Source organism: Diospyros lotus, chromosome 7 (genome assembly GCF_014633365.1).
Source record: "Diospyros lotus cultivar Yz01 chromosome 7, ASM1463336v1, whole genome shotgun sequence".
Classification (NCBI taxonomy): domain Eukaryota; kingdom Viridiplantae; phylum Streptophyta; class Magnoliopsida; order Ericales; family Ebenaceae; genus Diospyros; species Diospyros lotus.
The window spans coordinates 28686112-28700165 of NC_068344.1; the positions used below are offsets into that span (position 1 = coordinate 28686112).

General features: G+C 38.3%; 1 protein-coding gene across 6 annotated transcripts in view; it reads left to right on the top strand.

Annotated features, from left to right (window-relative positions):
• The window catches only part of LOC127806907 (uncharacterized), a 52787-nt gene extending 41584 nt beyond the window's left edge, over positions 1-11203 (top strand). For 2 of the 6 annotated variants that reach the window (XM_052344484.1, XM_052344485.1), the window contains 6 exons: positions 5872-6035; positions 6123-6178; positions 6288-6340; positions 6451-6571; positions 8557-8654; positions 8916-11203. In XM_052344484.1, the coding sequence (XP_052200444.1) occupies positions 5872-6035; positions 6123-6178; positions 6288-6340; positions 6451-6571; positions 8557-8654; positions 8916-8987 (564 nt within the window). In that variant the 3' untranslated portion in view covers positions 8988-11203. Of the gene's footprint in view, positions 1-5871; positions 6036-6122; positions 6179-6287; positions 6341-6450; positions 6572-8556; positions 8655-8915 lie in introns of those variants that run through there. The other 4 variants (XM_052344482.1, XM_052344483.1, XR_008024534.1 and 1 more) reach the window with 4 other exon arrangements.
• The last annotated feature ends 2851 nt before the right edge of the window (positions 11204-14054 follow it).

Sequence of the window (14054 nt, forward strand, 5' to 3'; positions counted from 1 at the left end):
TTTTATTGCCTCCAAAATACCTAGGAATGAGTTATGAATCTTGGATTCTGGAGCAACTGATCATATGACTCCTAATCTACATTTTTTTGAGACATATGAACCCTTGAACAGTTCTAGAAATATTACAGTAGCTAATGGCCACCTTGTTCCTTTTGTTGGGCATGGTAAAGTGAGTCTTACCCCCAATTTCAAAGTGCAGCAAGTTCTTTATGTTCCTAGCCTTTCTACCAATCTTCTTTCAGTCTATAAATTAACCCAAGACCTAAATTGGCGTGTGATCTTTTCACCCCATGGCTGTGTGTTTCAGGACTTGACAACAGGGAGGATGATTGGAGTTGCTAGGGCACACAAGGGGCTGTACTTCTTGCAGCAGCAGCAGCCCTATGATTTCTTTGTAGGAGAACAGCCGATTCTCTCCCATGTGTCTCATTTCAATTCCAACAAAGAGGATGTATGGCTTCATCATCTTCGACTTGAGCATCCTCCTTTTCCTTTATTGAAATCTACATTTCCTAAACTCTTTCACGGTCTTAATGTTAGCAATTTCCATTGTGATGTATGTGAAATATCCAAACATCATAGAGTTCTCTATGCTATTAGTCACAAACTATCCTTGTTTCCTTTTTCATTGGTGCATTCTGGTGTATGGGGACCCTCAAAAATTCCCAATTGTTCGGGGGCTAGATGGTTTGTATCTTTCATCAATGATTGCACTCACATGACTTGGGTCAACTTATTAAAGGAAAAATCAGCCCTTAGTAGTGTCTTGCAGTCTTTTTATATGATGATCCTTACCCAATTTGGAGTCTCCATTCAAAAATTCAGAACGGACAATGCTCGAGATTATTTTAATCAAACTCTAAATCATTTTTTTCAGCAAAGAGGCATTCTCCATGAATCCTCGTGTTGACACCCCTCAGCAAAATGGGGTTGCTGAGAGAAAGATGAGGCATCTTCTCAATGTGACTCGAGCTCTTTTGCATTAGAGTTATGTTCTTAAAAATTTTTGGGGTGAGGCCGTGCTTATTGCTACTCACCTGATTAATTGGGTCCCCTCTCGAGTAATTGGCAATGTTAGTCCTTTTCACCATCTCACCACTCATTTTCCACATCTTACTCTCCATTCACCTCTTGCTCTTAAAGTCTTTGGGTGTGTAGCCTTTGTGCACGTCTCTAAGCAACATCGAGACAAATTTGATCCTTGAGCCCTTCGTTGTGTTTTCTTGGGATATTCTTCCACTCAAAAGGGATACAAATGCTATTATCCTTCTACTCGTAAAATGATTATCTCTAAGGATGTCACCTTTGTTGAAAACCAAGCTTTCTTTTGTCCTTCTACTTCTGGTCACCAGGGGGAGAGTCTAGGTGGTGACCAGGTCTTGCCCATGTTGGAATCAATTTTTCGGCCATCCCCATCTCCCACTCAATCTAATGTTACCTCTGATTCTCTGCCCATTGCCACTGATTCCTCTCTTCCCACTTGTTCCTCTCCTATTCATCTTGACTCAGGCTTAGTTCCTACAAAGGTAACATCTCAAGAGATACCTCCATCAATTCCAGATTCTCCTGCAAGGTTCAGAGGGTCACCTTATGTATATAAAAGAAGGAATCAGCCTACTCAGTGTGCTCAGCAAGAACCAACTTCCTCTCCACAGTCAGGTATGGAATTCTCTCAGTCAATTAAACCTTTACCTACTACTGATCACACTGACTTAGACCTACCTATTGCCATTAGAAAGAGAGTCAGAAGCTGCACTAAACATCCTATAGCCAACTGCATTTCCTATCATTGCTTGTCTCCTAAGCATAAATGTTTCATCTCTTCCCTTGACTCTATAGCCATTCCTTAGACTTTGGACGAGGCATTAAAAGATCAAAATTGGGTATATGCTATGCAAGAAGAAATGAGGGCCCTAGAGAAAAATCATACATGGGACTTGGTGCCCAAACCAAAGGGGGTGCAACCTGTGGGCTGTAGGTGGGTATTCAATGTTAAGTATAATGCTGATGGCACTTTGGAAAGATATAAAACAAGATTGGTAGCCAAAGGATATACTCAAACCTATGACACTGATTATTTGGAGACTTTTGCACCAGTGGCAAAAATGAATACTGTAAGAATCCTTCTATCCTTATCCAGCTGTTATGGTTAGCAATTGATGCAATTAGATGTTAAAAATGCTTTCCTACATGGTAATCTAGAAGAGGAAATCTTTATGGAACCACCCCCGGGGTTTAATAAGGGTGTTGCAGGACAGGTTTGCAAGCTGAAGAAAACTCTTTATGGACTGAAACAGTCTCCAAGGGCTTGGTTTGGCAGATTTTCGAAGGCTATGAAATCTATGGGGTACAGGCAAAGTAAGGGGGATCATACCCTCTTTATCAAGCACTCACAGAAAGGTTGTTTGACTATTTTGTTGGTATATGTGGATAATATCATTGTTACAGGAAATGACATTAAGGAGCAACAACAACTAGAGAAAGATCTAGCTCGCGAATTTGATATCAAAGATCTGGGTAAGCTTAAGTATTTTTTGGAGATAGAAGTGGCCTACTCTAAAGATGGTATTTTTCTTTCTCAAAGGAAATATACCATGGATCTGTTGAAGGAAACAGGGATGCTTGGTGGTCGGACAACAGGCACTCCTGTAGAGCCTAATCTAAAATTGGGAAATTCTAATAGTCCGGCTGTGGAGAAAGGAAGGTATCAGCAATTAGTGGGACGACTGATTTACTTATCTCACACCAGGCCTGACATCGCATTTGCAGTCAGCTTGGTGAGTCAGTTCATGCATAATCCCACTAAGGAGCATATGCAAGCGGTGAGAAGAATCCTATGCTACCTTAAAACAACTCCTGGAAAAGGCTTGTTGTTCAGACCAGGAAAGGAAATGGAAGTGGTAGGATATACGGATGCTGACTATGGGGGCTCATTGGTAGATAGGAGGTCAACTACAGGATACTGTGTCTTTCTTGGGGGTAACTTGGTGTCTTGGAGAAGCAAAAAACAGAATGTGGTGGCCCGGTCCAGTGTAGAGGCTGAGTTTAGAGCGATGGCTTTAGGTCTATGTGAGCTACTAAGGCTAAAGATAGTGTTGGAAGACCTGAGGATATCTTGTAATGGATCTATGAAGTTGTGTTGCGACAATCAGTCCGCTATTAGCATTGCACACAATCCTGTGCAACATAGCAGGATCAAACACGTGGAGATTGATCGTCACTTTATTAAAGAAAAATTGGAATCCAAGGAAGTTTGCATACCCTTTGTCACTTCAGCAAATCAGATTGCAGATGTATTAACAAAAGGCGTGCCTATTAAGAGGTTTGAAGCACTTATAAGCAAACTGAGAATGATAGATATTCATTCACCAGCTTGAGGGGGAGTGTTGGAAGATATCGAGATCCATAAGCTGTCATTACAGATATGGTGGATTCTTTCCAACTGTTAAGATGTGATTATGTTTCCTAAATTATTGTTGTATATATAGTTTCCTTGTATGTTATGTAGAATATTTCTTTTTCCTTTCTTAGACTTTCCTATAAGTGTATTCTCTTCTCTATTAATAGGGTATGTAATCTATGGATTAATATATGATTTTAGATTGAGAATTTCTCCTGCTTGGTTTCACTGATTTCCACAATAAGTACTAGGCCAGATCTTGCATATTCTATATCACTACTCAGTGGGTTTATGTCTAACCCTGGGAAAATTCATTGGGAAGCCTTAAAACATGTGTTGAAATATATTAATGGTTCTTTGAATTTTTATTTAAATTGAGAAAAGAGGCGATACACTTGACCTAGTGGGATTTGTAGACTCAGATTTTGCAGGAGATAGAGACTCCCGTAAGTACACCACAACATTTTTTTTCACCTTAAGAGGCAATTGCATTAGTTGGAAGTCACAGTTGCACCCTTTGGTTGCTCTGTCTTCCACTGAGGTAATATGTGGTTGTTACTGATGCCTTCAAGGAAGCCATTTGGCTTCAAGGTCTCTTAAAGGAAATCCATCTCCTACAAGGTAAGGTCCAGGTATTTACTGATAGCCAGAGTGCTATTCACTTATGTAAAAATCTTGTTTATCAGAAAGAACTAAACATGTGGATGTGAAGTATCATTTTGTAAGAGATTAGGTAAGTGGTGGAGCTGTTACAATTCAGAAAGTGCCAACTGAAAACAATCCAGCCTACGTAGGAACAAAGGTAGTGACTGCAGCTAAGTTCAAGCACTGTTTGGGCTTGCTGCATGTCGGAGTTGGTTGATTAAACAACCAACACGAGCAATGAAGGTGAGAATGATAGCATGCTGCACAAATATGAGAGTGTGAGTTCACCCAAGAGTTTGATGCTTCAAGGTGGAGATTGTTATTAGTGAAGCATCAAACGATGCAGTATTGAGCCAAGGAGTTGGAGGGCCACAATTGGCAACCTCGGGCTGCCTCATGGCAACTGATGGAGGGCCACATGGCAACCATCCTGGCATTCCAGATGGTGCCTGATTATTCCATTCCGTGAGAAGATGTATCGTGCTACACGATCAAATCGTAGCCTTTCATCTTACCTTTTCTGAAGCCCTATCTAGCCATCCAAATCTGCTATTTAGTTCACCATCGGGATTTGGAGCGTCATATCGATCAAAAACCAGAGACAAAGAGAGGTAAGTCCGAGAAAGAAAGAAGAAAGGAGAAGGAAAGGTGAGTGGGTTGGGAGTCTCCTCAAGGGTGCCTTGTGGCTTCCTTCGTTTTGCTCTGTACATGTTATGTCTTTATTTTCTGGTTCAATAGGTTAAGCCCTAATCTGTATTAGTGATTCTTGGGCATTTTTGGTTATCGAATCAGTGTTGTACGAAGAGTTTTGTGTGACCTTTTTTTGAGGGTGTAATCTCCATTTCTCGTATAGTGCAGTGAGCTCTTCTTACTAGAGCTCAATGTAGACGTAGCCCCGATTTGGGGTGAACCACGGTAAAAATCTCTCTGTGTTATTTTCTTTCCATCAGTTTTTGTGTTTTGCTGGTTGTGCTTTACATTTCCGATTGTGTCTCTGTTGTTGGGTCTAAAGGCTTTCAGTGATATCAAAATGTGTGTGCACGCAATTTGCTCTCTGTTTGCGCAATAGTTTAGTTCAAATTTCCAGCCCCATTTAAATCCCTTCACAAATAGGATAATCCGTTTTATCTCAATCTCCATTTAGAATCTGAACTCAGTTTCAATATATTATGGCTTTAGAAATTCCATTTCCTCTTGGATTTTCTTTTCCCTCTTATTTGTCTCTTTCTAAAAATTCGGGTGTTACAATATCACTTTTTTTGTTCATTATGCTGGTTGAAGCACTGTCTTGTTTTCCCCCAGCCTTTGGTGTTGGTTGGCTATGATGACATTAGTTCATTATTTTATATATGCCTGATTGGCAGGAGTCATGCATGCGATTGCTAATCACCCTTTTTCTTGTGCTTTGGGGCCTGTGGCACAAGATAAATAATATAGTTTTTGCCAGAATGGATTATTCTATTTCTTTTTTGTTGGGAACCATCCTCATATCCATTTCCCCCATGGTTGAGGGACGAAGCTTCTTTTAGAATTAATTTTATGGTGTTGTTATTGGATAGTTCGTTTATGCATGCAGATATTTTGCCTTCTGTCAGTTTTGTTTCTTTGTGCAAGTTTCTCCCTTAAGGTGCCTCTCTTTTACGAGAAGTTATGATTTCTACTTATTTGCACAACTCGTTATATACTTCTGAAGTCTTCAAACTCCTCCTGTATTTATGGTTTTATTTCCTATAAAAAGTTGGTTTATTTTAGGTTGAACTATGATTCAGAATATAGTTGTTCTCATTCTTTTTCTTACAAATTTTCTGGTCTGATTGCTGCCCCAGCTCCCATTTCTTTGTGGTGTTCCATTTCTGGAAAGAAGAGCCCCCCAAACTGCACACTTGATTGTTGGAAGGTCTGGGAAGCATCTTTTTCTCACTGACCATGATGAAGGGAAACCACCCCTTCTCCTTCGAATGGTTAACGACTCAGATGACCTGAAATTTATGTTAGTATTTACCCGTTCCCAAAAGTTCATTCAGTAGTTCACAAAGCTAAATATTGTTGCTAATGACATGATTTGTAACCTCTTTAGGTCAGCTTTAAGCTCTTTTAAGCGTCGGGTAGCATATGCAAATGCTAATTATGATTGTATCCTTCCCTATTTCACATTGACGATAGAGTTTGTACTTTTTCAAACATAAAATCTTTCTTTTTGCCAAATATTTTAATTATTGTTTTTGCTTCACTTATCTTTAAGATGTCGTTGGGTGGAGAACATCATCAATCCGCCGTCAACATGAACTTCCAGAGGTTAATTTTGTTTTCTGTCTGTTCACTTCTTTGCTCATGTTACAGTCAGAGCATCCATATTTCTTAGAACCAAATCCCTTTTTACTTATACTTTAAAATTTGTTTTACAGTCTAATCTTCTGGTAAAGGACAAGAAATACCCACATATCGTGTATGTTGAAAGAGAAACTACTGAAAAATTTCCGAATGTAGCATCTTCCATGACTGGGAAGCAAAAGATTGATTTAGAAGGTTTGTGAGATTTTCTTTTTCCCCTTTCAAATCCGTATCAGTAACAGTATGAACCATCTTCCTGTCCTGCATGTTAAAATTGCTCTGAGCATTTTGTGGGGTTCTTATGTGGACTGGAAAAACTATTGGTTCCTTGGAGGTTGGAAATGCATATGAGGTTCACTGTCTCTTCTGATAGAATGTATCTGAATTTTGTCCTCTAAGGAAGTTAAATGATCTATACATGCGGCAGTAGTAAAGTGTATTAGAATGAAAGGAAGAATTATCTGGATTTTACATGTTGAATTATCTGGATTTTATCTTCATGCTGTCTTATTTATATTTTACGAATGAGGTTGCCTGGCTGGAATTGGGTAAAGCTGAAGTCTGAACTTGGTAAATCAGTTATTTTCTGTACTTGTTTTAAAAGGTTCTGCATGTAAAATGATTAGTCCATCTCCTAATCCAAGATTCAAAAATGGCTCTCTTCCAGGGTTTCAATGCGCACAAGGCATTGAAAAGCTATTAATGTAATTTATTGATTTGGCATGAGAGACAAAAGAGATGCTATCAGCAAAGAGAGTGAAACTTCACCTTGGAAATTTATTGTCCAACTCTTAACACTCAATTGATTTTTGAGCTGCATGTGGTTCCGGAGTCAAAATTGGAGAACTCTTTTGGAAAAATGCCATTTTATTTATTTTCCTCTCTTTGCAAGTTCAATCTTATTTCTATTAGTTCCTAATTCCTTTCAATAGACTTCCTACTGGAAGCCTAACGACAGAATGAAATCCTAATTGGTAATGTGGTGGCATTCATAGTGTTTGGAAAATTCTGGCTCTGGCATGAATGATTAAACAAAGAAAAAAAGGGAAGGAGTAAGTGATGATAATTTAGTTATTGCAGGCATTTCAAATTCTACCCCTCAATCAAATGTTCCATTTAGGAAGAATCTCATTTTTGGAGGTTTTTTGGTCATCATCTTTATCATTTGGATATATATTCTTATTTCTATTCTTCATAGGTTAGTTCAGGAGTTCTGCATATTCATAATCAGCTCTGTTATCTTTGTGCTCATGAGAGAGTTGCATAATATTATTATGAAGAACCAATGAAGGTTGATACTATATTTTATTAATCTTGTTAAATGTTCATTGGAATTTCAACCAACATGGGATGGTCTTTATGCGCGTGAGAGAATCATTTCATTTAATCTTTTCTGTACAGATTTCCTGTAAAATGAATTGCTTATTGGATTGTATCAAATTTCAAGTGACTTTCCCTGTCAATGAAATTCCGTTATTTTGGGAGCTAGAATCTTTCAATAGAAAAGAAAATGAAATTTATTTTGTATGTGCAATTTTTAGATGCACATAAGAATATCTTTTCCTTTCTTTATTATTTTCTTCTGCTATATCTTTGTTCCAAGCATAGCATTAATAAATTGATTGGGCCCAATTAGTGCAACTTATAAACTAGAATCCTCAGTTACTTGTGTCTCAATAAGTAATAAAAGTGATGAGTTTTTTAATTACTCATTAAAGCTTATGTGGAAAAAAAATTCCATTTTTGCACCATCACGACTCTATTAGCTTTTACAATGCCCCATACCTTAGGCATGTAATGCTTGATAATTTTGTGTGGTAGCATTCATGTCTTAGCTGAAAATATGCTTGCATGTGCTGGCATTTGTGTGAGGCATATAGTGATAAGTTTATGAGAGCCTAGGCAAGCCACACAAGGGCTGCGAGGATGGCCTGATTTACCTTTGCTTGTCACAAACTTAATCCTTATTGTGCAGTTTTGTGAGAAAAGGATGTGAAATAATTTCAATTTTCTGATAAAGTTCATGATACTTTGTATGCATGCATATACATCCAGTCATTGTTGAGTTAGCAAACTTAACTGTCAATCTTTGTGCTTTTCAAAAATGTTCATTATTTTGAGTACTATTAGATGTAAGTGTTCCCCCTGTTCCTCATTAGCATCCTTATGTTTTTGTGTAGAGGAGATGATTAGAGGCCTCACTCAAGTACCTTGGCAGCGTGTTGACATTAGCTTTCATGAAAGTAAACAACGATATATTGCACACAGCACCATTCAGGTGAGCTTTTAAACTTTAATGGTTTCACTGTTGTATATTCTGTCCACATGCACAAGCCATTGTTGCCCCAAGGGGGGCCAACTTAAGATTTTAGGATCAATGGTAACTCAACAAATTGGTGCATGATATTTGTCATGTTACCATCACGTCTTACTTAATTATACCATGTGTTCTATCTTTCTTCATTTTATTTTGTCTCTTGTCTTTTTGTTTTCCTTTTTCTTTTTTCATATTTTGTTTTTCTTGCTACACTGAATTCAGGTTAAGAGCTATTGGTTGAATTCTGATGGTGCCGACGTGGTTTTCCACATGATAGATAACTTCCTGCTGTAACCATCTGCAAATTGGTGACCTGTGGTTGGTAATTAGTGAATCAGCTAGTTAGCTTGCCCTTTGTAGCTTGTGCAACAACATCTCAAGCCTTTATCCCACCATGTCGGTTCTACTACATGAATTCTAGCTTGTTCCTTGTACATTTTGTATATTTTCACACATGAAGATCTTTCACTGTATATTACATGTCAATCTTGAGTTTGGAGACAATGACCTTTTCAACTCAAATTGTTTCCCAATTTATTATATAATTATTATTTTGAAACCTTTGTTCTTTTAGTATAGATCTTCAGGCTGCAATCTTTTTTTGTCTCTACTTAGTAATTGATTTTGTGAATATTATCTCTATACTCAATGACAAGTATTAAATGTTTGTATTTGAGATTCTTTTGCTGATAAGTAGTTAATGGACTTCTAATCTTAACTTTAAAACTAGTTTGGGAAGATTTAAATGTGTAATTATTCCTGTATGAACATGTATCAGAAATTTCACAAGCTGTGGTTAATGGTAAATGCACTAGATCCACTTGTATTATCCTATTGTCTTTTATCTGATCACATTTCAGATTTTGTGGGTCGTACTTCATTTGCCTCTGAACCATTACAGTAGTCACTCACAGATGACTTCGTTGCCATATCTAACAACTCAAACTGTGTTGAATAATCCACGGAAGTATGGAATGATATACAAATCACGGAAGTATGGAATGAGCTTTCTAAAATCAGCCCTGATACTATCCTCCATATTTAGAAAGCTGTTCAGTTTTAGAGATTTCCAAATTTGGGGTTGGTATCTTTTGTTTCCTTGTACAGTGTATAGATTATGTTTCCATTTGTTTGTAGTTTCCTAAAAGCTGTAGTTTCCTAATCTATAGTTTCCTAAAGTTGTAGTCCTCTTCCCTATTAATAAGGAATGTAATCCTGTGCATATTGATATGAGAATGCAGAGATTTTTTCCACTGTTCTTCTATTTTTCTACATGGTATCAGAGTGTTTTATGATTGTCTGTTGTTTTCCTGTCAGCATTCATTACTGACCTCTTCCTACTGTTTCTTGTTTGCCTTCATCACCATCACCTTGCTGATTTGGCCTTCATTGCCATTCTTGGGCTCTTTCTCAATCAGTTTCCATTGCCAATAATTGACCTTGCTTTCTGTGTCGTTGCCATTTTTCTTTCGGCCTGCCCAGCACCTTTCTTCCCTATTCTTCCTGAACAGCCATGCTTTCTAATCATGGCATGGAGGGATCGGCTATGGTGACTAATAAGGTGCAGGGGACATGGATGAAGCCTCTACAAGGCAGAGAGCAATCCTCATCAAAGCAGGCAAAGGAGGGGCTTTGGTGCTCATCCTGCAAAAAGCCTGGACATACAAGAGATACCATGCTTCAAATTGCATGGTAAAGAGACAGTACTAAACAAACTTGGAGGTTTCAAGAACTTGCAGCCAAAGAATCAGGGAAGAGCCTATCTCTCCGCTAAAGAAACAAAGGAGAAAACTGGAAAGGCTGACTCTACAGCCTTCTCAGACCTAGGAGAACTAAATGCATAAGAGATTGGGAAGCTGAAATCTTTCCTTAAAACTCTCCAAGGTGAATGTTCCTTAACTCAAGCAGGTATGTGCCTTAATTTTGAGCTTTCACTTGCCTCATATATAGCTAGGGATGAACTATGGATTTTAGATTCTGGAGCAACTGACCACATGTCACCTAATCTGAAATTTTTTGAAACCTATGAACCAATAACCGGCTCCAGAAAAATCACTATTGCTAATGGCCAATCTATTCCTATAGTTGGGCAAGGAAATGTTTGTTTGGACGCATCTCTACTTGCCCAACATGTCCTGCATGTATCGAGCCTTTCCACCAATCTACTTTCTATTGACAAGCTTACCCAAATCCTTAATTGCAATGTGAATTTCTCACCTCATGGCTGTGTGTTTCAAGATCTAACAACAGAGAAGATGATTGGTGTTGTTAAGGCATTGAATGGGTTGTACTACCTACAAAGAAGCAGAGGGCTATCTGCAAGAGACCATTCCAACCTTACTCACTCCTCTATGCTCTCCTCTACTCACTCCGATGTATAGCTTCAGCATTTTAGATTAGGCCACCCACCTTTTACTTTTTTAAAGACCATGCTCTCAAATCTATTTAAAGGTGTTGATGTCAATTCCTTTCAGTGATGTGTGTCAGCTATCTAAACACCATTGAATACCTTATGTTGTTAGCAATAAACTTTCTTTTTTTCCTTTTTCCTTAGTACATTCTGAAGTGTGGGGGCCTTCTAGAGTTCCCAATTGTTCTGGGGCTAAGTGGTTTGTATCATTTATTGATGATTGCACTAGGATAACATGGGTATTTTTACTCAAAGACAAAGCAGCCATCAACACCATCCTACCCTTGTTTCATAGGATGGTTTTCACTCAATTTAGGGTCTCTATCAAAAATTCAAAACTGATAATGCAAGAGACTATTTTAATCATCATCTTAATCACTTTTTCCGACAAGAGGGAATTATTCATGAATCCTCTTGTGTTGAAACCCCTTAGCAAAATGGAGTTGTTGAGAGGAAAATGAGGCATCTCCTAAATGTTGCTAGGGCACTCTTGCATCAACATTCAGTCCCTAAATCTTTCTGGGGTAAGGCAGTGCTGACTGCAACCTACTTATTCAATAGGGTTCCCTCAAGAGTCCTAAACCAGCTTACCCCATTTTAGTGTCCTTCTTCCTACTTCCCAGAAATTGATCTTCAATACTCCCTTCCTCTTAAGTATTTGAGTGTCTAGCTTTTGTTCATGTCTCTAAACATCATAGGGATAAGTTTGATCCCTAAGCCCTTAGATGTGTCTTTTTGGGGTATTCTCCTACCCAAAAAGGATACAAGTGCTACCACCCTCCTACTCTAAAAGTTCGTGTGTCTAAGGATGTCACCTTTGTGGAGAATTGGTTTTTTTTCTAGTCTTCTACTTCTAGTCCTAAGGGAGAGGTTACAGCTATTGGCGATCATGATTTACCTATCATGGAAATGTCTCAACCATATCAACCACATTCTCCTCCCAATCTCTCAACTTTATGTACTCCTTCTAATTCAAAGACAGCATAAATAGGAGACCAGCAAACATCTCTTGTTTCTCCACCCTCTGTTTAGACCAAAATGTCTCCTGTCAAGTTCAAGGGCTCACCGTTCGTATACAAGAGAAACAACCCAATCCATGTGCTCAGCAGGGCCCATCATCTATTCCTCTGTCAGGTTTCGAACTCACTCTTCCCTCTAAAGATTCTCAATCCATTAATTATTCTAATCCTATACCTTTTGATTTGGATCTGCCTATTGCTTTTAGAAAATGAGCTATGCACAGCATCCTACTGCCCAATTCATTTCCTATCACAAGCTTCTCCAAATCACAAGAGTTTTCTGACTTCTCTTGATTCCATAGCTATTCCTAAAACTATAGAAGAGGCATTACAATATTAGAATTGGGTGCAAGCTATGCATGAGGAGATTAGGGCTTTGGAAAAGAATAAAACTTGGGAAATGGTGCCTAAACCAAAGGGGGTTCAACTGGTAGAGTACAGATGGGTGTTCAATGTGAAATATAATGTTGATGGAACATTGGAAAGGTACAAAGGCCGATTGGTAGCCAAGGGCTACACTCAAACTTACGATATAGATTATTTGGAAACTTTTACACCCGTGGCTAAGATGACTATAGTAAGGATTCTACTCTATTTGGCTAGGAATTGATGCAATTAGAGGTAAAAAATGCCTTCTTGTATGGTGACCTAGAGGAAGAGGTTTTTATGGAACCCCCACCAGGATTTACTAATGGAGTTGATGTAGGTTATGTTTGTAGATTAAAGAAAGCCCTTATGGGCTAAAGCAGTCTCCTAGGGCCTAGTTTGATCGATTCTCAAGAGCAATGAAAGAAATGGGGTATTGGCAAAGTAGAGGGGATCACACTCTATTCATCAAGCATTCCAAGAAAGGTATTCTAAAAGCCATACTTGTGTATGTAAATGACATAATTGTCACTGGAAATGACTGTGATGAACAGAAGTTACTAATGGAGAATTAGCCCGTGTGTTTGATATCAAGGACCTTGGCAGACTTGGGTACTTCTTGGGGATAGAGGTTGCCTATTCTAAGGAAGGTATATTTCTTTCCCAAAGAAAATACACTATGGATTTGTTGGAATAGACCAGGACGCTTGGTGGCAAAGCAGCTAGCACACCTTTGGAACCTGACTTGAAGTTAGGTCATAGTGACAATCCAGTGGTTGATCGGGGGAGATACCAAAGGTTAGTAGGTAGATTAATCTACCGTTCTTATACTTGGCCTGACATAGCATTTGTTGTTAGTCTTGTGAGTCAATTCATGCATCATCCTACTGAAGAACACATGTTAGCTGTTAGAAGAATTTTGTGTTATCTTAAAGCAACTCCAGGAAAGGGTCTATTATTCAAATCAGGGAAGGAACTAGAGGTCCTAGGCTACATTGATGCTGATTATGGAGGCTCCCTTATGGATAGAGGTCCACTACAGGTTACTGTATGTTTTTGGGAGGAAATTTGGTGTCTTGGAGAAGTAAAAAATAGGCTGTAGTAACCAAGTCTAGTACTGAGGTAGAGTTTCAGGCAATGACACTTGGCTTATGTGAGTTACTTTGGTTGAAGATTGTGCTGGATGATCTAAAGGTTTCTATCAATGGTCCTATGCAATTACTTTGTGACAATCAATCAGCAATTAGCATTGCACATAATTCGATGCAACATGATCACACTAAACATGTTGAGATTGATCGTCATTTTATCAAGGAAAAGATAGAAGCTAAGATGATTTGTATACATTTTGTCTCCTAAAAAAATCAGCTAGCTGATTTACTAACAAATTATAAGCAAGCTGAGAATGATGGATATTCATTCACCAGTTTAAGGAGTGTTGAATAATCCACAGAAGTATGGAATGATATACAAATCACAAAAGTATGGAATGAGCTTTCTAAAATCAGTCCTAATACTATTCTCCATATTTAGAAAGCTGTTCAGTTTTAGAGATTTCCTAATTTT